At 48.8% G+C, this 25479-nt stretch overlaps 1 protein-coding gene across 3 annotated transcripts in view; it reads left to right on the top strand.

Annotated features, from left to right (window-relative positions):
• Slc4a5 (solute carrier family 4 member 5) overlaps positions 1 to 25479 on the top strand; it is an 80262-nt gene that overhangs the window by 18377 nt on the left and 36406 nt on the right. For all 3 annotated transcript variants that reach the window (XM_052174097.1, XM_052174098.1, XM_052174099.1), the window contains 7 exons: positions 2803 to 2932; positions 17044 to 17204; positions 18194 to 18346; positions 19245 to 19340; positions 21897 to 21952; positions 23871 to 24028; positions 25061 to 25148. In XM_052174097.1, coding sequence (XP_052030057.1) covers positions 2803 to 2932; positions 17044 to 17204; positions 18194 to 18346; positions 19245 to 19340; positions 21897 to 21952; positions 23871 to 24028; positions 25061 to 25148 — 842 coding nt within the window. The remainder of the gene's footprint in view (positions 1 to 2802; positions 2933 to 17043; positions 17205 to 18193; positions 18347 to 19244; positions 19341 to 21896; positions 21953 to 23870; positions 24029 to 25060; positions 25149 to 25479) is intronic.

Below are 25479 nucleotides of genomic sequence, written 5' to 3' on the forward strand. Positions count from 1 at the left end.
AGGGATAGTATAGTCCTTGTTTTCAGAGAACTGTGTGTGGTGTGATGTGGCTGGGTCTGGGCGCAGCAGAGCAAAGGATGCGCCAGGCTTGGCGCAGATTGCTGGCGAGGGTTTGAACCCTATCACCAAACCCAAGCTTTAGGTAGTGAAGAGCCACCCAAGGCTTTTCAACTGGAAATCCACGAGATCAAATCTGCACTTGAGATGCTGTCAGGCTAGGGATGTACCCCAGTGATGGAGTATTTGCTAAGAGCAAACGGGTCCTGGGTCTGGTTCCCAGCAAGGCAAAACCAAAAGAGAGCAGTAGCCAAAACTGGGAATTGGTTTGTTTCTTCAGAATCAAGGAGCGGGAGTCTCCCAATTCGAAGGGAGAAAAGAGAAAACATTGAGGGTTTTGTTTGTTTGTTTGTTGTGGGTTGTTTATTTACTTATTTATTTATTTAGGAGATGGGATCTCTCTTTGTAGCCCTGACTTTCCGGAAATTCAAGTTGTAGACCAAGCTGGCTCTAACCTCAAAGCGATCCCTCTGCATCTGCCTCCCAGGAGCTGGGATTAAAGGTCTATTGCCACGAAGGCACTATGCCTACACAAATAACCTTTAAAAAAAATGAAGTCAGGCGTGGTAGCGTACGCTTGTAATCCCAGCACCTGGGAGGCAGAGGCAGGCAGATTTCTGAGTTTGAGGCCAGCCTGGTCTACAAAGTGAGTTCCAGGACAGTCAGGGCTACACAGAGAAACCCTGTCTCGAAACAAACCAAAAAAAAAAAAAAAAAAAAAAAAAAAAACCACCACCAACAACAAAACAAAACAAAACAAAAACAAAAAAGAAATTTCCTTAAACTCAATAAGCCGGTGAAATAAGTTTAAAACAATAGAAACATTTCAAACTCAAATACATTTAAATAAGTGACGGCCATTGTGGATCTGTAGCCACAGAAGTTACTAGCACTTTTTTTTTTTTGGCCAGGAAAATTGTTTCTACTTTGCGTGGACTGCATGCTGTTCAAAGAACACTGTGATTCTGAAAGTCCTCTGCACAAACTTGCTAGGGATATTTTAAAAAGACCAAACTCAGATGGTGTCTGGCCATGGATGGGGTGCCCTGAGGTGATAGGTTGAGGAGGCAGCGGGGGGGGGGGGGGGTTGGGGGGCTGCCGGGTGAGGGGCTGTGGAGGGTGAGTGGAGGGAGGATTCTTTTGGTCCAAGGGTGGTTGGCAGCAGGGTCTGGACTAGCAGAGAGGAATCGAGTGTGTGCAGAGGGGGGATAGAAGCTGAAGAAGCTGGCAGAGAGGACTAAAGGTCGGGGCTGGGTCTGAGGGACACAGGAAGGGTGCAGACCAAGCCGCCGGTTCCACAGTCGGAGGCTTTCCTCCATGGATGCTGAGCTGGATCCTGGCGTCGGTGGTGAGGGCCTTCTGTGGTCTAAGCCTTGAGCCAGGTTTATCACCCTCAAGCGTAAGCGGCAACTGTGTGACTCACATCCAGGTGGAATAGGTGTACCCTGCCTCTGGGACTCCAGGACACATCAGAGATGAAGATAATGGTGGTCGTGGGTCCTTGCCGAGGTGCTGCTGAATGCCCGAATGCCTGCCTCTGCCGGGAAGATTCTGGGGAGAGAGTAGAAGGTTTGAATAGTGTTCTTCAACATACTGACGGTGAAGGACCAGCTGATCAATAACTGATCAATAACTATTGGTAGAAGTTGGAGAAACTGAAGAGATAAGAGACTCAGAGAGGTGCGAAAGCCTCAGTAGGTCAGTCTGTGGACAGGTGGGGAGAGGGGGAGTCAGGGGCTGACGAGGAAGGAGTGGTCTGGAAAACACTGAGAAGATGGAAGATGATGGAAGATGATGGAAGATGATGGAAGATGATGGAAGATGATCAATGCCTTCAGCCAAGGCATTGATCATCTTCTGACACCTTGTTATCCCCCTGGCTGGCTCGCTGTGGCGAGGACGGGAAATAAGCAGGTACACAAATCCATAAACAACCGTTTGGGATAGTGTTGAGTGCTCTGGAAAAACAAAACAAACAAACAAACAAACAAAAAACCAAGGGAAATAGGAAGCTATAGCGAGTACACTGGTCACAAAGCATCTCTGAAAACGGCATTCGAATCGTGACTTGGACACACCGGAAGTGTGTCTGAGTGTTGTAGTGCCCCGGGGTGGGCATGTGCAGGGCAGTGTGGTGAGCACGTGGCTCATCTCCGTGGCTTTATTTCCCAGTACCAACGACGACGATGCCTGAGCCGGAGTGGGCAGCCCACTAGACAAGGGGAAGAGAAGAGGGAGGGAGTGGAAAGAGGCGCCTGAGAAATGTGCAGGAGGTGGCTTCTAGCAGGCCACTGGTGAGGAGGCAGGACCCCCAGGAAGCAGGCCCACCTCGCTAGTGAGGAAAGCCCGCAGGACGCCCCAGCCCAGCCTTGCCGCGGTGAAGCAGGACAGAGTTCTAGGCTATTGTGCGGAGTGAGGTTGGGTCGGGGTATTCTGCATTTCACTTTCCAGTTCTCTGTCCTGCTGCTGCCGCCGCCGCTGTGGCTGTGATCATTTCCCAGCCTTCACTGTCCCTTATAAGATCATGGAATCTACACACAGACCAATTTTTTTCTTATCTCAAAGACTAACGCCTGCATCCAGTCCAAAGGGGCAAGAGTTCAGCTGACCCAGAAAATGGACTGAGCCTTGGAGAATGGAGAAATACCCGTCCCTGGCCCTGGTGTCTGTTCCGTTCCTGTGGGCCTTGAGTCCCGTCTGCACTCGACTGGGCACTCGGCAGACCCAACTCCTTCATTTTTTCAGGGTCTCCAGCTGCCGAGCAGCTGCAGGACATCCTGGGGGAGGAAGATGAGGCTCCCAACCCCACCCTCTTCACGGAGATGGACACTCTACAGCACGACGGGGACCAGATGGAGTGGAAGGAGTCAGCCAGGTGAGAGGAGCCGGGATGGAGGGGGCGTGGCTGGAGGCCCCTCCCATGAAGGGGGCGTGTCTGGGCCCCAGTCTGGGCTGAATCTCCTGCTAGGAAAATGGTCTATGCGGGAACATCTCCATCGATGAGCACCTTCCCGGCTGCAATTTTTTTGGTGTCTAGAACTGTAAACCATAAGGAGCAAACATGAATGATTGTTGTCATTGTCAAAGAAATGGCACTTTAAAAGCTGAGGGGCTGGCTCAGTCAGCAAAGTACTTGTTTGGAGAACCGGGGACCTGAATTCTGTCTCCAGAATGCATGTAGAGTACGCTGGCAGTGGCGCTGTGCACTCGTAACCTCGGTGGCAGCCAGGGGATGAAGATATGCCCACTCCAGGAGCCGTGGACAGCCAGGCTAGCCTAAGGAAGTTCTGCAGTGAGAGAGTCTCTCTAAAAGATGGTGGGCGGAACCAAGGAGCAGGCTTGTCCTCTCATCTTAAAATATATACCTGCGCGCACATGTGCATACTTACACACATGAATAGGCATGTGCACACACACACACACACACACACGCATGCACACACACACACACACACACACACACACACACACACACACACGGAATGATGAAATAGTGACCCATGTCACCCTGGAAGACAATAAGGCCACGTATATTCTTTAATGTCAAATGGTTCAAGCTAAATGCTGTGGAAAGGAGAGGTCCAGTCTGGCTGGTCCACAGAGAGGACTCACTGGAGGAAGAAGGGGCGGAAGTCTGAATGACTGGTCATGCTCAGCAGAGTTTGGAGAAGCAGAGTGGGCTACAGAGGTGGGGCCGTGGAAGAAAGCAGGAGGATGTAAGGAGCTGGCTCAGTGGGTGAAGTACCAGCTGGCAGGTGTGAGAACCAGAGCTTGGACCCCGAGAATCCACGTAAAAGCCAGACAGGAGTAGTGGTCGTCTGTAATCTCAGTCAAAGAGCAGAGACAGGAGAGCCCAGGACAAGTGACTACCTACACTAGCCAGAAGCTGTGCGCTCGGAGAGCAATAGAGGAAGACTTCAGATGTCAACTTCAGGCCTACACACACACACACACACACACACACACACTTATACATACACATACACGCATGCACACATTCACATACACATCATACACGCATGCACACATTCACATACACATCATACACACATGTACACACACATGCACTCACACATGCACACTGCACACTCACACATATGCATACATACTCACACACACATGCATGCACACACATACACACACTGCACAAGCATGTACATGACCCAAAGAAGAGGTATGGACTGAGAGTTCCACATGTATGGAAAGGAAGGAGGAAGAAACTTCTAGAAGGTTTAGCAGAGCTGCATGGTGTGGAGTCAGGAGTGGAAGTTGGGTCTCAGGAATGTTTGTTTTGTGACAGGGACAGAGGGACCCTCTGAACCAAACAGGATAGGTTAGTAGTCCCACATGTTCCCCAAAACCCAAGAAGCAGGGAGGGAAAGACAGGGAGAGCAGGGGAGACCCCAAGGGCTGCTGAGAGTGGAAGAGTGGTCTCAGTTTTTGCATGGTTTCAATTACACCTCTTCTTTATGGAAAAATAGTAATTCTCTGTGTGTTTTGTTTTATTTTGTTTTCTGAGACAGGGTTTCTCTGTGTAACCTTGGCTAACCTGGAACTCACTCTGTAGACCAGGTTGGCCTTGAACTCAGAGATCCACCTGCCTCTGCCTCCTAAGTGCTGGGATTAAAGATGTGTGCCATCACTGCCTGACAAGAATACTTTTTTTTTTAAAAAGCTTCTTTCTAGGTGGGATGTGTGTAGGCAAGTGTGTTTTCCTGTTCTGAGGCACACATTTGTGTGTGTGTGTAAATTAAAATCCAGGCTATGGCTGTGGCTCAGTTGGTAAAGTATGTACCTAGCACACAAGGTCCTCTGTTTGATTCCCTCCACCACACAATCCAGTCGTGGAAGCACACGACTGGAGCTCCAGCACGGAGGAGGTGAAGGCAGGAAGACCAGGAGCTCAAGGTCCTCCTCAGCTGTGTAGTCTGTAGAAGGCCAGCATGGAATACCTAAGACTCTGTCTCAAAAACAAAACAAAACATGATTAAATTTGGATTAAATCAACTAATTTTCATAGAGAGAAATTAGATACTAAAGCAGTGGTTCTTAACATTTCTCATGTTCTGGTGACCCCCAACCATAAAATTATTTTCATTGCTACTTCACAATTGTAATTTTCCTACTGTTGCAAATTATAATATAAATATCTGCTATGAAGGATATCTGATATGTGACCCTTGTAAAATTGCATGAACTAAGTCCCAGCGGTGCCCAGGACAGGGTCTGCATGGGACCACTTTGACACCAGCAGTCTGATAGCTCCCCCTGTGGCCTGGACGGTCGCTGGGCAAAGGGAAGAACATATTTCCACCTCTCAGATCTCTCTGCCTCTTCTCTGCTGCAAAGGCATCTAGAAGAAGGGTCACTGAGAGGAATGACATCCTGCGGGTCTCAGGGAGGAACCAACCAATCGGCTCCACAGCTCACAGTTGTGCCCCATCCCCCCATGCATGCCCAAGAGCCTCTTCTCATCTATGGTTCGCTGAACCCCAATGTACTGAGACTGCAGGCTCACCCCCATTCAAGCCCCACAATGACCCCGAGAAGGGCAGAGCTGAAATCTGGCTTCATAGATGGGGTGAGGGGCAGAAGCCTAGTGGCTGGCCAAGGGCTGGAGGTACAGGACATCACGTCCAGCTTGCCCCCGGCCCCAGGCCTGTCTGACCTCCAGCTTGGGCTCCCTTGGGCTTTGCTATGCTCTCCCAAGCTTATTAGCCATTTCTCGTGACAACTACAGAGCCTGAGACCTCTAACCAAGGCTCACAAGTTGGGAAAGGACAGTTCAGATGGCCAGAGCTTGGAGCACTCGTCCAAAACCTCCGCCTTCACTGACAGTCCTTGCCTTCAATTCTGGCACACTGGGGGCAGACCAGATCAATCTCTGTGAGTTCAAGGCCAGCCTGGTCAACACCTTAGCAAGCTCTAGGCCAGTTAGGACTACACAGTGGTACCCTGTTATATAATAAAAAGAAAGAACCAAAAAAAAAAAAAAAAAAACCAAACAAAAAAAAAAAAACAAACAAAAAACAAAAAAAGACCGCCAACAACAATTTAAAGCAAACAAACAAAATGAAACAAAACAAAACAAAAAAAAAACCAAACCGACCAGTCAATGTATCAACCAAAACCTAACAATCAGAAAGACAAAAGTTGACTTGCTTAGTTATTATTCCTTTCAACAATAATAGCCAGCATTCCTCCCAGCTAACACTCTGTTGGCCCTGTGTCAGGGAAGCCAGGAGTCTCAGAAGTTTCCAGAATCAAAGAATCAGCAAATCTCAGTGGATTCTGGGCCTCTGTGGAGTAACGGAAGACAACTGAAGGCTTCTCTTACAGACCCCATGCCCTGACATTAGGGGGCTAATCATACATCAAAGGGAGCGGGGGAGGGGTTGCTTTCATAAAAGTACTTAATTTGCTGCACGGTGTGCTTGCTTTATTGCATTAGAAGCTTAAGAGAGTGAAAATCTTAAATCCTCAAGGAATTTTCCCTGGCGGTGCTTTGTCAGAGGTTTATTAGTTTAGGGGACATTTCGAGCTCTCGAAGGAGTTACTGCTGTGTAGATTTAAGTGGCTTTTTGAGCTCTGCTGAGCCTTGCCCCGTGCACATAATCAGGACTGTATGTGCAGCGGCACTTCTGATGTGATCGATGGTGAAAGGCCAGACTGTTAATAAGATAGACTGTTATTAATTCTGTCTGGTTGGCATTCAGACATGGGTGGTCTCGCCGGCTGTTCACTAATAATGACCTTGTCTGAGGGAGTGCAGAATCAGGTGACGTAGGGGTGATTCCCTCCCCCATTTTATGAGCAAATAAATTACCCCAAACCCTAACCTTTCTCAAACCGACGCCTGCCTGACTGAAAGAGAAGAGGCTGGAAGGGGAACGGTCCAGGTTGGAACCCACCCAAGAGCGGAGGACCCTTCAGGGTGTCTCAGAAATAACTAGAGCTTAACGCTCAAGAGCCTTGAGGACATGTTCCAAATCTCAGCAGCCTGAGAGCAAGAACTTGCCAGAAGGTTCTTATGAGATACATACGCTCTGAGACCATTCCTGTCATGACAAGAAAAGAGCCCAAAGGTGCCTGAGACGTGGGTCAGCTCCGTTGAGGCACAACATTTGCTCTCTTTATTGACTGTGTCTCAGATAGCCCAGGCTGGCCTCGAACTCGTTACATAGCGAAGGAGGATGGTCTGGGAGTCTTGCTCCTCCTGCTGACTGGTACACATGGTGCTGGTACTTGATGCACGGCAGGCAAACGCTCTCCCAGCCGAGCTCCATCCCTCTTCCCACACCAGGACACTCTGGAAAGTTCTGAATGCGCCTCCACGTGTCAGCAGGATGGAGGGTCTTGGGGTCCCACTTCAGCCTTGCATCTGCTCTCATTTCTGATCTTGCGTAATGTTCTTTTAGGATATTTCCTTCCTCGGTGTGGAGCTGAAAGCTTCTCCAGCCCACAGGGGTCGGCCTTATAGGGTCAGAGCTACCCCGTCTTTATAAATCAGAGTAGGAAGCTAAGGCCTCTCAGGAAGTCAACAAACTTCATTCCTTTACTCGAGTAATATTTACTAAGGTCTCACTGACTGTAATGGAACACAGCAGAAGCCATCGTTGTTCAATTGGCTTCTGTGTAGTGAGGCACAACGTCCCATGAGGGACTTTGGAAATGAGGGCAAGGTGAATGCACAGAGGTGTGAGAGGGTCAAGGAAGGCTTCCAGGAGAAAGGGTCACACGGAGACGGGAGGGCGGATCAGAGTTAGCACAGCAAAGATAGCCAGTGAGGGAGAGGGCTCTGGAGCAAGGGCTGGGGAGTGGCCAGATATTACTTAGCCTGTATCTCAACGATGAAATGGGGGTGTTTTCAGGGTGGTGTGCCTAAAGACCAAGATGGGAAGGAGAGGCTTGGGCATTGGTTCCCGTGGATGGATATTAGGGCAAGACTGTCAGCATCTGCCGTGACCCATGGACAAGACTGTCAGGAGGTCCCATGCTGGTGGACCTGCTGAGCATGATGCTGAGAGTTTGGGGGACCCGGAAGGGTTTATGGGAGAAGACAGAGTAGGTCTATATGTTAGGCAGACCATTTGGTTTTACATCTGAGAAGAGATAAAGGAAAAGGCGTGGGCTGGAGGGTGGCTCAGCGGCCAAGCACAGGTTGCACCGGGTGGAGCTCTGTGCTTGGAAGTCGGTGGATCATCTGGACGTCTCTGCTGAGGGGCTTGCCCAAGAACTGGAGTCTCTGGAGCAGAGCACAGAATTAAGGGGAGTCTTCATTCAGCTTTTTAAAAAATTATTTATCTATTTATTTTTGAGACAAAGTTCAGACTGACCTTGTGTTTACTACAGAGCAGAGGCTGACCTTGAGTTTACTACAGAGCAGGGGATGATCTTGAACTTCTTTTTTTTTTTTTTTTTTAAGATTTATTTATTTATTATATGTAAAGACTGTAGCTGTCTTCAAACACACCAGAAGAGGGCATCTGATCTCATTACAGATGGTTGTGAGCTATCATGTGGTTGCTGGGATTTGAACTCAGGACCTCCGAAGGGCAGTCAGTACTCTTAACCACTGAGCCAACTCTCCAGCCCCAACCTTGAACTTCTAACCACCACCTGAGAGCTGGGATTAAGGTGTGGGTCACCATAACACTTGCAGACAGTGCATTGTGTGATTATACAAGTTCCTGTCTGTGTACATGCACAAGCACATATGTGTAAGCATGTGTGTGGAGGTTGGAGGTCAACATTAGGTGTCTTTCTCAATTGCTCTTCACGTTACCTTTGAGGGCTTGCTCTCTCCTGAACCTGGGGCTTGCCCACTGACCAAGCTGGCTGGCGGCAGCTCCAGAGGTCTGCCCATCTCTGCCCTGCTACCTTTACCCCAGCCCTGGGGTCACAGCTGCATGTCACCACCAGACTTTTTCCATTGGATCCCGACTTGGGCAACATCTCTCCACCCACCACACCCAGATTTTTATGCAGTACCGAGGACCAAAGCCCTCCCTTACACACTGAGCAAGCGAGCACGCTGTCCGCTAAGCCCGTCTCCAACCCCGATGCTACTGTCCATGCACTGTTCATTAAGAGGGAAGCCCAGGGCCTGTGTGGAGTATGCCATCACTGACCCGTGGCCTCAACTTTGGCTTTTGTCTTTGAGGATGAGACCTGTGAGCCTGCTTTGGATGCTAAGAGAAATGAGAGGAAGAAAGAGAACTGCTTAAGGGGCAGAGGGCTGAGACAGGCTTGCTGGGTGGAGCCAGGCCGTAGGTGCAGGTGGGGCTCCCGACAGGTCTGAGGAGGGAGAGGGCGGGAGAGGGGCACAGAACAGTTTCCAGCTGCTGGTATCCAGGGCAGTGGGTCCAGGCTGGGCTTACTGTGTTTCTTAACACATGGAGATTTGAGGCCAGGTGAGGGTTTCTGCAATTGTTTGCTTCACCTTCTGCTGACCCACTGGTCTGAACAGTGAAGGTTGCTGGTTTCCACCTGGTATCGGCCCTTCTTTCTCTCTTCTTCCTTGTCTACCAAACACACACACACACACACATACACACACACACACACACACACACACACACACACACATACACACACACACACACGCACCTGAAGTTTATAGTGAGCAGGCAGGAAAATAGGAGTGTGTTCAATCATATACATGTATACATACATGCGTGCCTGTATGTGTCTTCCAGTTGCTATTCACTTTGTATGTTTGTCCCCCCCCCCTTTCCTTTATCTGTTTTTATGTGTACATGTCTACGGGAGGAGAACCCATGTGTTATGACACATGTGCGGGGGGTGGGGGGTCAGAAGATGATTTCTCGGTGGCAAGCACCTTTACTTACTGAGCTGTCTGGCCTGCTCCTCCTTGCTTTTTGAGCTCGTCAGGCTAGCAGCAATCCACGGGCATCTGCTCGTCTCTGCCTCCACCACAGGACTGCAGTCCTACGTCAACCAGGGCTCTCAAGATGCTTCACATGGCCTTAGTGACACCCTCTTTCTTTTGTTCAAAAAAGCAGCTGTTAGGACCCTCAAGAAAATGAAAACAAGCAAGGTCTGAATTTGTCCTCAGAGTTCTAGCTGGCCACTAGGTTTATACATCAGCTCTTGGTCATTACTGGTCATCCCTGGGAACCTATAAAGATGAAGTCCTGAGCCTAGATGAAAGCGGTTGTCCCAACAGGTCAGTGAAGCCTTCTGGTGTCATCGCCCGTCTGGTGCTGTCCAAACTCCGTGTATGTCAACACTTCAGCCACGGCTCTTACACACTATAGCATTTCAAGCTCCTCGCCAGGTTTGGTTGACAAGCCATAAGTGTGGGTTTAGATGGGTTGTAGAAGGCATGCATGTGCTCCATTTCACACACACCTTCACGCACAGGCTTTGTTGCTGATGTTTTTGTTTTATTCTGTTTTGTTTTTGTTTTTGTTTTGAGACAGGGCTTCTCTGTGTAGCCCTGGCTGTCCTGAAACTCACTCTTTAGACCAGGCTGGCCTTGAACTCAGAAATCCACCTGCCTCTGCCTCCCAAGTGCTGGGATTAAAGGCATGTGCCACCACTGCCTGGCATTGCATATGCTTTTTAAAAAATTGTATTTTATTATTTATGTCTTTATGTGTATGAATGTGTGTGTGTGTGTTAGTGTATGTGTGTGTGTTTGTGTGTGTGTGTGTGTTACAGACTGTATGTAGAGGACAAAGCACACCTGTGGGAGTCTGTTCTCTCCTTCCCTCTTCTTCTGTCATGTGGGTTCTGAGGACTGAATTCAGAGGAACCTACTGAGCCATCTCATCAGTCCTGTGTGATATTTTACGTAACATGAGTTTGTCGTGTAAAGTATGAAGGTAGAACAGAATTTGCACACCTGTTCCATTCTTTACATTTTTTTAAAACTGAATTTATTTGTTTTATGTGTAAGTGTTTTGCCTATATGTATGTATTTGTACCACATTTATGGTTGGTGCCCCCAGCGGTCAGAAGAGGCATCAGATTCCCTGGAGCTGGAGTTAAAGATGGTTGTGAGTCACCTTGTGGATGCTGGGAATCAGACCCAGGTCCTAATCGAAAGTGTAAGTGCTCTTAACCGCTGAGCTGTCTCTCCAGCCCTAATTCTTTATTTTTTAAGACTGACTTCACTTTATGTTCATAAGTGTTTCGGCTGCCTGCATGTAGGTATGTGCACCGTGCCTGTGCAGCGTCCATGGCGGCCAGAGGGGGCATTGAATCCTTGGGATCTGGAGTTACGGACAACGGTGGGCTGCCATGTGGGTACTGGGTCTAGAACCTGGATCCTTTGCAAAAGCAGTAAGTCCTCTTAACTGCTGAGCCGTGCCTCCAGCCCCGCCAATGTGTTTCTTAAAGTAATGTTTAGAATCAACACAGCCTGGGCATCAGATGTTGTATTGCTCAGGAGATTGGATTGCATTTTTAAAATGCTTTAAAAGTGTCACATGTGGTAAGACAGCTGTAATCCCAGCCCTTGGAAAGCTTAAGTAGGAGAGTCACAAGTTCAAAGCCAACCTGGGCTACAGTTCAAGTTTAAGGCAAGCTTGGGCTACATTGGAGACTGTCTGAGGTTTACTATTGCTGTGATAAAACACCATGACTGAAAGCAATTTGGGGAGGAAAGGGATTTTTTGACTTACACCTCTACACCACTCTTTATCATTGAAGAAAGTCAGGACAGTAACTCAGGCAGAACAGAAACATGGGAGGCAGAAACTGATGTCTAGGCCATGGAGGGGTGCCGATTACTGGTTTGCTCTTCATGGCTTGCTCAGCCTTTAAAAAAAAAAAAACCCAAGACCACCAGCCCAGGGATGGCACCACTCACATTGTGCTAACCTTTCCCCACCAATCACTAATTAAGAAAATGCCCTAGAGACTTGCCTATAACCAGCTCTTAATGGCATTTTCTCAACCGAGATTCATTCCCTCCTCTCTTATGACTATAACCTGTGTCAAGCTAACATAAAACCAGCCAGCACAAGGACTTTATATTAGAAACAAAACAGGTAAACAAAAAAAAAAAAAATCAAATTCCACAGAGGCTGCAGCTCAGTTGGTAGAGTGCTCATTCGGTGTGCAAAAAGCCCACACAATCAGATCCCACAAAGCTGGAGTCTGGATGGTCGTAAGCCGCCATGTGGATTCTGGGAATTAAATCCTAGTTCTCTGCAAGAGTGGCCAGTGCTCTGCACGGCCCAGAGTCTCAGCAGCCCTCCCATGTCTTCCCCTTTAAATAACTCTGATGTGTGATTCCCAGTGCTCTGATTCAGATGTGCTCAGTCTGGGTGGGATTCAGCCTGGGTAGTGTGGCTCAGGCTGGCCTCACTCAGCAGTGTAGCGGGGAATGGTTTTGAACTTCTTGGCTTAAATTATTTTAAAATGTGTGTGTGTGTGTGTGTGTGTGTGTGTGTGTGCTCATGTGATGTGGGCCAGAGGCTGACTCTGTGGAGTTGGGGTTCTCCTCTCACCTTTGTGTGGGTCCCAAGGATCAGACCGAGATCACTAGACTCTTGGCAAACGCCCTTACCCACTGAGCCGTCTGGCCAGCCAACACTGAATTTCTGATCTTCCTGCTTCTACTTTGTTCTTTCCAAGTGCCAAACCATCATGCTGTTGTTTCAGTTTTCTTTGATATAGGGTCTCACTATGTAGCCCTGGCTAATGTAGAAGGCACTATGTAGACCAGGCTGGCCTCTAACTCACAGAGATTGGCCTGCCTCTGCCTCTCTGCCTCTCTGCCTCTCTGCCTCTCTGCCTCTCTGCCTCTCTGCCTCTCTGCCTCTCTGCCTCTCTGCCTCTCTGCCTCTCTGCCTCTCTGCCTCTCTGCCTCTCTGCCTCTCTGCCTCTCTGCCTCTCTGCCTCTCTGCCTCTCTGCCTCTCTGCCTCTCTGCCTCTCTGCCTCTCTGCCTCTGCCTCTGCCTCTCTGCCTCTCTGCCTCTGCCTCTCTGCCTCTCTGCCTCTCTGCCTCTCTGCCTCTCTGCCTCTCTGCCTCTCTGCCTCTCTGCCTCTCTGCCTCTCTGCCTCTCTGCCTCTCTGCCTCTCTGCCTCTCTGCCTCTCTGCCTCTCTGCCTCCTTTGCTTCTCTGCCTCGAGTGCTGGGATTAAAGGTGTGCACCACTGTACCTGGCTAAGCTGGGTTGTTTTCCATGTGATGCTTGGGGAGCAAACTCAGGCGGGGAAGGAAAACACTCTACTGTTTAAACTCTATAGCCCCAGCCCCATCGTGGCTTTCAGCCCTTTCTGGACCTTCCTTGTGGATAGCTTCTTCCCATGCCTGGAAGTTGGTGTTGGAAGCCTGGACTGGACTTGGTGGCTAGCCCAGGGACACTTGTTCTTATTATGTCTGGATCAGGGATCAGTGGCAACTGACCTGTCTGAGTTCCCAGTTGAAGAAAAGGTCTCAGGTCTGGACCTCCCCTCTTTGTGACAGAGAGCTGCTTTCGGGAACATGTGACTCTTTAAGGTTCTGTTCAGAGAAGGGAGCACCTGACTCCTGCCTCTGGCATGCGCAGAAGTGGAGGCCACAGCACTGGTTGGGACCGGATGAAATACCAAAAACTCTTTTTCCAACTCAGAGACTTTCTTTCTGCTTGACCTGCTTCTCCGACGCTAATTTGTGCTTTTTAAAACCAACTGTGGAATAAAGCTTGCTCTGCAGTGAATTGTTTGGGATTACACGAACCATTCCATCAGGCACACACAAGCTGGTAAGCCTTGCTTTGACCAGATTCTGTAGAAAGAGCCTGTGCCTTTATTTGGAAAACATGTAGGCATTTGGGTTATAAGAAGTTCGAAGTTCATGTGTGTACCTCTCAACCCTTACCGATGAACTCACGGCCAGTGCCAGTTCCCACGCCCCCTGCCCTGACATGTACTAGGTCATGTCACGAGTTCCAACTACCTTCATTACATGCGTAAATGCTTGAATATTTGCCTCTAAAAAATAAGGGCACCTTAAAATTTAGATTTATTTGTTATTACTTTATATGTATTGTGTGCCACATGTATGCTTGGCACTACTGAGTTCAGGGGAGGGCATGGAAGCCCCTGCATGGCTGTGAGCTGCCGTGGGCGCTAGCGGTCAAATCTCATGGCACCTCGCTTTTCTTTGAACTTGGTCAATGTCTATCTCAAAACAACAAGATAAGGGGGCTGGAGAAATGGTTAAAAGCCTGGGCTGCTATATAGTTTGGTTCCCAGAACCTACATGTTGGCTCACAATCATCCCAGTTCCAGGGAATCTGAGGCCCTCCACTGGTCTTTGAGGACAGCTCATACACACAATGCACTGGCATACTAGCGCGTGCACACACACACACACATACACACACGCACACACATATGTGCATATGTATGTATGTATATGTATGTATATATTAAAAAATAAATCTTTAAAACCAGCAGCAACCTCTGGCTTTCATATGCACCAGTGCACATACACGTGCCCACAACATATACACACGTGTGCATGCAATCTGAGTTCAGCTGGATGTGGTGACATGTCCCTATGATCCCAGTACTGGGAGGTGAAGGAAAGGGTTGTGACTTTGACACTAGCCTGGGCTAGAGAGATGGCTCAGCAGGTAAAGGGGCTGCCAGACCTAGTGACTACATTTGATCCCTGGAACCCACGTGGTAGAAGGAAAAAAACCAATCCTGCAACTCAGATCGCCATGTTTGGTAGCCATGCTCCTACCTGTGGAACTATCTCACTGGCCTGTCTGAAGCTTTTCCAGGCTGAGGTTTGATATCTGCTAAGGGATGTCCACCCTCAGTCCTCTTCCTTTTTAGACCATTCCCCACAGACTCCATAAACTTGTTTTTCAGAGGGACTTTTAAAGTAGGTGGCCCAGAACAATTCCCTTCAGGTTTCAGTTGGTGCTGGTAGGAGCTGCCCAGTGGTTCAGAGGCAACCTGTCACTATGGTGGACTGGAGTCTGCATCTGGGACAGTTAGCTTCCTTGGGGACTCTACCAGCCGTGTGGAGCAGCCTCTGCATGAGAGGCCTGGTTGGGTGATGCCTCTGCTCGCTGTCCAAGGCCTCCCCAATACCATCACTTCCATCCTGTCTGTGATTCTAGATTTCCTGAAACAGCAAATTCCTCCACATATCTGGCTGTAGCTCCTTCCTTCTCTAGGTGACATCTGGACTTTAACCTGAATGTGAATTCATAGTTAAACTCTACAGTGGAAGACCTGGGACCCCCAGCCTCTGTGTAGTAGAACCTGAGGGACACATCTTGCGGGCAGGTTGTGAGCAGGTGTGAACAGGCATGTGGAGGTCAGAAGTCAGCCTCAAGGGTTGCTTCTTAAGAGCTTTACACCTTGGTTTGAGACAGAGTTTCTCACTGACCTGGGGATCAACAATTTAGCTAGTCTGGCTGTCCAGTGAGCCCTAGGGATCCTCCTGTAATCCTCCCAGTGTTGGGATTATTATAAACACACACACACACACACACACACACACACACACACACACACACACCTAGATATTTAACTAGGGTACTGGGGATTGAATTCAGGTCCTAGTGTTTATGCAACAAGCACTTTCTTGATATAACCATCTCCCCACCCCGAGGGAGATGCTTTTTGTCTGGGGACATTTCCTCTGTTCCTAGCAAACCACATGGTAGCAACCAGGATCAAGTTGAGTTCTTTAAAAAAGATTATTGTTACAAAATAACCTAGCATTATCTCATTTAAGTAGTAAATGAAATTCAGTGTGCAGAATTCAACCTCATATCGTAATGTTAAAATTCCTGTCACATCAGAAGATTCTTGCTGGGCAGTGGTGGTGCACACCTTTAATCCCAGCACTTGGGAGGCAGAGGCAGGTGGATTTCTAAGTTCAAGGCCAGCCTGGTCTACAGAGTGAGTTCTAGGACAGTCAGGGCTACACAGAGAAACCCTGTCTTGAAAAACCAAAAAGAAGAAGGAGGAGGAGGAAGAAGAAGAAAGAAGAAAGAAGAAAGAAGAAAGAAGAAGAAGAAGAAGAAGAAGAAGAAGAAGAAGAAGAAGAAGAAGAAGAAGAAGAAGAAAACTCTTCATGTCTCTTTGTGATCATTCTGTCCTTACATGGCAGCATCAGACAGTGCGAGGATAGACAGACAACATCAAGAGATCCTCTGCTTGGGAATCTGGGCCAATGTCTCCAACAGTTTGTACCCACAGGCCTGTATCTACTTGTGAGACAAGACTTTTCCTGGGTAGACACCGCACACACACATCTACTTGCCCCAGATGGGGAATTCATGACAAACAAAAGAACAGATATCACCACAGTACAACTTTTTGCTGGAGTTATTTATAGGACTATTCACAGGATTAATTCCGGAAACAGAAATGACTCAGAGGCAGCTGTATCACCAAAGCCCACCCCAGCATGGGTGACCGCTCACAAAAGCTGGAAACCTGAAGTATATTGCATAGCCTGCAGGCAGCTCAGCAGATTGGAGAGTGTTTCTACCAAGTAACTCAGCTGATCTACACCTCTTCAAGCAGGGCTTCTTCTTCTTCTTCTTCTTCTTCTTCTTCTTCTTCTTCTTCTTCTTCTTCTTCTTCTTCTTCTTCTTCTTCTTCTTCTTCTTCTTCTTCTTCCTCCTCCTCCTCCTCCTCCTCCTCCTTCCTCCTCCTCCTCCTTCCTCCTCCTCCTCCCCCCCTCATTCTCCTCCTCCTCTTCTTCCAGGTAACTTGGCACCTCAGAAAGTATTTGTTGTATTTGACTCTGCTCATCTGAGAGGGACTCTTACCTTTTATTACTTCTCTGACAGGGAGGGGCCTAGTGAGTCCGGTCAGTTTCAAGGACTTCCTAAAGCTATTTTGAGTTGTTTTACCTTCTTGTTGAAGGAACTTCCTACAGTATAGAATGTTTCAATCTCAGAGGAAACTACTACATAACACTACTGCGTTGACCTGGAATAGGTCTCCTCCTGAGGGCACTGGCTAAGCTGAGCCCCATTCTTACTTCTTCCAGGTGGATAAAATTTGAAGAAAAGGTAGAGGAAGGAGGAGAACGCTGGAGCAAGCCCCACGTGTCCACGCTGTCCCTGCACAGCCTCTTCGAGCTCCGCACCTGCCTGCAGACAGGGACGGTGCTGCTGGATCTGGATGGTGGCTCTCTACCGCAGATCATAGGTGAGTCCAGGACATCTCTGCTGTGGCCCTAGCAAACCAGGGGAATTCTCCCAACCCCATGTCAAACCGCAAGTGTATACAGCTGCCCATCTCAGCACTTTCTGGCATCTCAGCCGGATTCTTCAGGATTTTGACTCTGGTACTGTCTAAGCAATGTCCCAACTGCTTCTAGTTTCCACACTACGCAGACCACCAACAGCTAGCAAAAGAGCATCCCTGAAATGCGCAGCAAGGCAGTAGGCAGGAGGCCGGGAGAGGGGCTCCACGGATGGGCAGGGATGACTGTTACCATGGCAACTTGTTTCTTCCTCCCACCCCCACCCCCAGGAAAATGGACTATCTTTCTTCTTTTGAAAACTAGATCTAGCCAGGTGGTGGTGGCGCACACCTTTAATCCCAGCATTTGGGAGGCAGAGGCAGGCGAATTTCTGAGTTCAAGGCCAGCCTGGTCTACAGAGTGAGTTCCAGGACAGCTAGGGCTACACAGAGAAACCCCGTCTCGAAAAACAAAACAAAACAAAACAAAAAAAAAAAAAGAAAAGAAAAGAAAAAAGAAAGAAAACTAGATCTACGACCCCCCCAAAGAAAACTAGCTCCCACTTAATGGAGTGTCACACAAAGAGGTGGCTTATTTCTTTGTTCCTCCCCTAAACATCCCTGTGAGTTTTATTCTACCCAGGACATTTGGTTTGGCTATACCTATTTCTTCTATAAAAAAAGAATTCATTTGGGGTGATGAAAATCATTTAACACAGGAATTGTTTGCTTCCTGGCGCACTTTCATAGGTCCTATTTAAAGCATGCTTCACAACAGGGATAGAAAGGGCAGAGACTTCTGTCCACACGTGCACACACCTGTGGCAGAGCCACAGGACTGTTTTCAAATCCCTGATCCCTTCGCTCTTTCTAATAGCCCAGAAGAAACAAGATCTCAAAGCCTTGGTCTCTTTCTCCCCCACGTGGGTCCGACTCGTTTGTGTCTCATGCAGATGATGTCATTGAGAAGCAGATAGAGGGCGGGCTTCTGCGGCCGGAGCTCCGGGAAAGGGTCAGCTATGTGCTCCTGAGGAAGCACCGTCACCAAACCAAGAAGCCCATCCATCGCTCCCTTGCAGACATCGGGAAGTCAGTGTCCACTACGAGTGAGTAGGGCTGCTTGTTGGCGGGCACAGGGCATGCGACTAGGTGATCCCAGTTTGGGGGCTGGAAGTATCTGACTTTGTTCCTAAAGAAAAGTCCAAGGTTCTGGGGTCTCTTCCACTCTCCTCTCCTGGAAGTCCAAGAGGGACCCCAGCCATACTCCATGTTGTTCCTGACACCAGAACACAGTAGTTCCTAGGAGTGGTTGGCTCATAGCTCCTACTGCACATTGCAATGGCTTGAGACCTTCAAATGTGTCCTAACACCTGGGAGATCTGTTGGTCTGGAGTGCACCCTAGGAAGGAGGGGCAGGCCAGAATCTCCCAGCACACAGCACCAGGAAATGACTGGAGGGATGGCTTGCTTAGGAAAGAGGTTTCCACTAAGCAAGAGGAGCCAGAAACCTGTGCAGAGCGTGGCACACATAAGATGGAGGGAGCATTGAGGTCACCCTAAGTGTGCCAGTGTGCTAGTATACCATTCCAGCTAGCAAAGCCTGGGGCTTAGGGGAGGAGGACTTCTCACTCTAGGCCTCTGAAGGCTCTAGGCCTGGCAAACACAGCAGACAAACACAGGACCTATGGGTAGCAGAATCGGAGATGAAGGTATGTTGTCTGCTGCACCCAGTGTCAATTTAGCCAACTCTGTATTCCATCTCCTTTCTGACTGTATGAATATTTCCCAGGGTCATTGGGGAGATCAACCAATGCTCTTAAGCACCGAGCCATCTCTCCAGCCCCATTCCTATGTAATCTCATTCACGCTATTCCTTTAAACATTATTCTTGGAAGTGTCTTGTAGTGACTTCGTTTAGCTGAAGTAACTATATAGTCATTGCGCTAGCCAGAGAGGCTGCTGCAGCAAAGATGTTGGAGTTGTGTGCCTTCCTGTCCCTCCCAGATCGCAGCTCTGCCCGGAGCCCCTCAGCCGGCCCAGCTCTGCACCGCTCCACCGAGGACCTGAGGATTCGGCAAAGCACCAGCTACGGTCATCTGTGTGAGTGTTCTCTGCCAATCAGGGACAGCAGCACGCTGGCTGTGGCACTGGGGACTGTCCACGTGTTCATAGATGGAGAAGGTGGAGCCAAGGGTCTAGTCTGCATCAGACACCAGCAGGAGAAACCAGATTTCCCCCTAAACCTGGGCTTGCCCCTGGGCGCGATTTACCACTGCAGTTCTCCTTGTCAGACAGAGTGAGACGGAGTCCTGGCTTCCTCTGCGCTGATCTCTCGGCCTGGGCGCATCGATTTCAGGCAAAACTTTTGTTCTTGATGACTTAATCATTTTGCCCTGGTTTCTGGTGAGAACTTTCCTTCCCAGACATGACATGAATGGCAGGCCTGGGGGGGTGGAGGTGCAGCTCAGCAGTAGAGAGCTTACATGTTTAAAGCACCCTGTTTGATTTGCAGCACCACAAACACACACACACACACACACACACACACACACACAACAAAAACAAACAAAAAGACACACAAGCAAATTAAAACCAAAACCTTGCTGGTGCAGTGGCTAAGGCAGGATTGCTACAAGTTCGGGGCCAGCCTGAGCTACACAGTGAATTCCAGGCCAGTCTGGGTTATAAACAAATAATAATAATAAAAATTAAAAAAAAAAACCAACAGCCTAAAATACCCACCTAAGTCCTTTTCCCAAGAACACCTGAGACACCCGCTTGTCACCATGAAGAAGAAACTTGAGCAAGATCATAAGTTAGCAATGATCAGAGGACTGTGAGGTCAAAGGTCACAGACTTTTTCAAGCTCATCTGTGGTGAATAGTCAGGGATGTGAGCACAGCAACACATACCTGTAATCTCAGTGGTACAAGGCTGGAGGCAGGAGGATTGAGAATTTGGGGGGTGAGTGGGAAGGGGAGAGCAGCCCACCGGTGTCTCTTCACAGCAGTTTCCTGCCTGGTTCACTGCAGTACCCACTCCCACCCTCCCTAAGGTGTGATTGCCCTTATTTCTTATATGGCCACCAGGGGGCAGTGGTCAGTAGGCAGAAAGTTGCTCTGTTCAGCTGGTTCTGTGTATGGAGGCCCTGTGGTCAGCAATGCTCAGTGTACCCCAGACGAGAGTCATGAGGAGGTGAGTACTGCTCCGTGTGAAGTGGATCATACGTAGCCCAGGTATGCAGCCTCCCTGAGGCAGCCCAGAGCACAAATGAAGATGAGGAAACCTCAGAGAGGAGGAAAACCCAGGGCGTAGACAGCCATTGATAGAGGAAAGAACATTCACTAAGAGCATACGGCTGGGAGGCGGAGTTCGAGGCCAGCCTGGTCTACAAAGTGAGTTCCAGGACATCCAGGGCTACACAGAGAAACCCTGTCTCAAAAAAACAAACAAACAAACAAAACAAAAAACAAAAAAAAACCCAAAAACAAACAAACAAAAAACCCCAAAAAAACCAACCAACCAAACAAACAAAAAGCATATGGCTCAGGGTCAGGCAAAAATGTCTGAGTCCAGTAAACAAGAACAACAACAACAAACTACCCCAAAGACATGACTCTGGAGGTAAGGGGAACCCTGAAGATCCGAAAGCAGGTGTGTGCCTCCTCAAATGTTTGTCTGAGAAAGAATAACTAGGCTGGGAAGGCATTCAGGGGTGGAGGGAAAGAAGGAAATCGGATGTAACAACTTGTGGGATGGAGGAGGCAAGGAGGGGGAGGAGCCCAGACTGCATCCCAGGAGGTCAAGTGGCCACGGGCGGGCGGGATGGAGGGAGTGCTGAGTGGGTGGAATAAGTCTAGGGAGTGGGTGGGGTAAGGCTGATTTGTGGCTGATAAAGACCTGAGGCTACCAGATGAGGCTGTTCCAAGGTTCTAAAGCTCAGAAAAGAGATGGAGCTTGAGAAACTGTCTGTCTGTCTGTCTGTCTGTCTGACTCTGTCTCTGTCTCTGTCTCTGTCTCTCTCTCTCTCTCTCTCTCTCTCTCTCTCTCTCTCTCTCTCTCTCTCTCACACACACACACACACACACAGTGGAAGCCATGGTTGTGATTGACAGGGAAGTGAGTGGAGAGAAGTGGTGTTCTAGAAGTCAAGGCTACGGTTGAGGATGCCCACTGGACTGCACTGCTAACGGGAAATAAAAATGGCTTCCAGAGGAAGGGGTGATGGGCAATTCAGTCCATGTGCTGTCCCCTGTCTCCACGTGGACTCAGCCAGCCTTCTCTATAAAGACTTTCATGGGTCCACAAAGCTAGCGGTGAGGCTGGCCTCTCTCACCAAGCTCCAGCCTAGCGATGTCTGGTAGCTCATCTGAAAATACATCTCTATGTCTCTTCCCATCTGAGCTGGCGCAGGGCTGTGTCTGGAGGAGGAGGCATCTTGGTGAGGTCTGAGGAGGTGGGGCCGCAGGCTGGAGGAGAGCATGGTAGGCTCCAGGGAGGATTAGGAAGCAGCAGGACCTGGAGGGTGTGGGTGGGCTGAAGGGCTACAGTGCCGATGGAAGGGAGACTTAGAAGCCATAAGAGGTTCAGGGCCTCGAGCAAAGAACGGGCAGGACCTGGCTTCCCCTGAAAGGCTTGCTCTGCTTTCTCTCCTAGGTCACGCCCAGAGTAGAAGCATGAATGACATCTCTCACACCCCAAACACAGACCAGGTAGGAGAGCTCCGCGCGGACTGCAGAGGCAGGCAGGGGAGGGCGAGCAGCTTTTGGTTTCCTGGGCAGAGAACCCTTGAAAACCTCTCTTCTGCAAGAGAACAGAACTTCCCCCTAGACTAAGAAGAACGTATAACTAACCTTCCCTAGGACATTTTCATCGTCGCGACTCTAGAGATGTGAAGTCATAAACACGGAGGGTGGGCTTGCTTGAGCAGAGGACTTGTCTGGTCCACTAGACCGCTAGTCAATGACTCCATCTGTGTGACCTTCTCTGCCTGGACAGCGGTAGCCAATGGCATAGGAGTGGGACCCCACTCACTGTCTCAGTTTAAAAGCCTAAGAATTAGAAGTTCCTAGGAGGTCCCTTGGGGGACTCTAGAAACATGGAAACATCCGTCACCCCTGGAGATGGCCCAGAGATTCCTATGTGTAACGAAGCACAGACCACGGAATAGACTTCTCTCCACTGCCAAAGGAGAGGGCCTGGGGGGAGGGCTGGGCAGCTTACCACTAAGTGCTAAGGGCTATGTCTGCTCCAGCATGGAGGCTGCAGGTGAGAACTAGGTTCAGCAAGCCCAGGGCACTTCTCTGACTGCTGGGTTCACACCACAGAGGAATGTTTTAGGGCCTATTCAATGACTGGATCCCACCATGTATGACAGTGTAATTGGTCCAGGGTTAACAAACATTGAATTTCCTTGCCTTCAGAACTAGAAAAAATATTTGGTTGTTTGTTTCAGTCTCTTGAAATTTTCTGTGGAAAGCGTGTGTGTGTGTGTGTGTGTGTGTGTGTGTGTGTGTGTGTGTATGTGTGTGTGTGTGTGTGTGTGTGTGTGTGTGTGTCCTTGAAGGGATCAGAAGAAAGCATCAGATCTCCTGGAGCTGGAGCTAAAGATAGTTGTGAGCTCCCAGATTGGGTGCTGGGAACTGAACTCTGGTCCTCTGTAAGAACAGCAAGGGATCGTGACTGTATTATGTCCAGTTTGCGGTTACCTCAGGAGACTGCCTGAAATCATGACACTGATGTAAACATAGAGTCTTTATTGTACAAGTCTAGACCTGGATTGCAAACTTTCCTGCTCTGCAGGCTAGGAATGAGGACAGTCACGTCTAGGGGTTTGGGATACAGTATGAGCTGGGGCTTCTGTGATTGGGTAGAGGGTAAAGGTAACGTTTGTTCAGACAGCAAGGCAGAACTGGAACTGAGTAGCTGGAAAAGGACCTTTTTGACCTGGGAAGAAATAACTTATTTCATTATCAGAGGCTAGTATATTTTTACAAATCGGTCATAGCTGTTTGGGAATATTTAATTGTCTCTCTCCCATAGCTCAGGAGTAGGGGCTGTATCATTTCAAGGACATTAATCTCTGCCTCCTTCACAGGCAGGAGCCATCTGCACTGAGGGGGCAGTGTTGGTCGCTTGTTTTAGCATGAAAGGGAGTGCAGGGCTTGGTGTCAGGGGTTAATGTTGAACTGCAGAGGCTAGGATGGACATCTGGAGGGGAGAGGAGGGCAGGGGCGAGGGTAGTGCTGGCTGTTTAGCTTGGCCTGGGGGACAAGGAAGTGTGGAAGCTGATGCCAAGATTAACACAGAGAGGGGGTAGGTTGCCTCACCACTTCAACCACTTATCATCTCTCCAGCCCCTGGGGAGACTTTATTTTTATTCATTTTTAGTTTTTCAAGAGAGGGTTTCTCTGTAGTCCTGGGCGTCCTGAGAATGGCTCTGTAGACCAGGCTAGCCTTGTACTCAGAGATTTCCTCCTGCCTCTGCTTCTCAAGTATGAGGATTAAAGGTGTATGCCACCACATTTGGCCACTCCTGGGGAGATTTAAAGCTAGACCTCCGTTGTTCTCTGAAGTGAGGCTATGAGCATGCCAGGTCTTCTTGGGTCTGTCATTTTCCTCCCGGAGCAGCGGAAAAACAAATTCATGAAGAAGATCCCCAAGGACTCCGAAGCCTCCAACGTGCTTGTGGGCGAGGTGGACTTCCTGGACCAGCCATTCATTGCCTTTGTTCGTCTTGTCCAGTCTGCCATGCTGGGAGGGGTGACAGAGGTGCCTGTCCCTACCAGGTGAGTCCCTGAAAAATATCACCACACCAGTCTTCAGGGAGCCACTCCCCATGCAGTCAGAAGGCAGGGTGTTCTTTTACAGAATCATAGAGCCCAGCACGGTGGTACCCACCTTTATTCCCAGCACCCAGCAGGTAGAGCTCTATGGGTTCCAGGGCAGCCAGGGCAGCAGTGAGACCCTCACAGAAGAGAGAGGGGCTGAAGGGGGAGGCAGTAGCCAGGAAGAGCATTGTTGAGTGGCCCTGGCAGTAATGCAAGTGAGAGGATGCTCCCAGGAGAGCCCAGGGTGTGGCCTTTGTCACCAAGCCAAACAATGTGAGCTCAGTCCTTGGAACCCACATGGTCAAAGGAGAGAACCAATTCCGATTCCTGAAAATTATCTTCCAAACTTTCATGTTTGCCGTGGGGTGTGGTGTGTGACATGTGTGCACATACATATACGTGTACACACAATAAATAGCTAAGTAAGTGCATTTAAAGAGGAAGAGCCAGATATTGTGGCTAGCCTGTAATCCCTGCACTTGGGAGGGAGAGGCAGGAGGGTCAGGAGTTGAGAATCATCCTTGACTACATAAAGTGTTTGAGCTTGGGTTATATGAGTTGAGCTTGGGTTATGTCTTTAAAACAAACAAAAGGAAATAATAATAAATAAGTATAATAATGAGAAATAAGTAAATAATAATACAATAATAGGAGGTAGAAAGATGACTCAGCGGTTAGTGGTACTTTCTACTCTCGCAGAGGACCCAAGCTCAGTTCTAGCATCCATGTTGGCGGGCTCATAATCACCAGCAACTTCAGTTCATGGGATCCAGTGCCCTCTTCTGGCCTCTTCAGGCACTGCACTCACATGCACATACCTCCATACAGACATACACATAATTAAAAATAATAATGATAATGATGATTTTTAAACAATTCAAAGGAAGGGGTTAAAAAGTTAATAATGGACACACTGAAGGCCGTGAATTCTCCTCCTCACATCTTTCTGTTTTTCCTGCTTTTTTCCTTCTCTCTCCATCTTCTTTGCAGATTTCTGTTCATACTTCTAGGACCTTCCGGGAGAGCAAAATCTTATAATGAAATTGGCCGAGCCATTGCAACCCTCATGGTGGATGATGTAAGTGAAAATGTGAAGTGTGCACTCCTTTCTGAGTGTTCATGGCTGCTGCGCTGACATAGTCTCCCTTCTCCCTGTCATCACTGCTTCTGACCAGGTCGTCTGAGCCCCAGAGGACTCAGGATCACAAGATTCAGACAGTAGAACCAGACCTTCTCATTTAGAAGCACTATCCAGGGAGAGGGACAGATCTGCAATGAAAATCAGAAACAATAAAAAAAGAAAAACTAAATAAAATTAACCATGAAATGAAGAAGGTGGGGGAACTCAACAGACATCCTACAGTAGTCTTAGCTGGGGTCGGTGTCTAGGATGAGCATGTCCAGGTTCC

The sequence above is a fragment of the Apodemus sylvaticus genome, chromosome 2 (assembly GCF_947179515.1).
Source record: "Apodemus sylvaticus chromosome 2, mApoSyl1.1, whole genome shotgun sequence".
NCBI lineage: Eukaryota > Metazoa > Chordata > Mammalia > Rodentia > Muridae > Apodemus > Apodemus sylvaticus.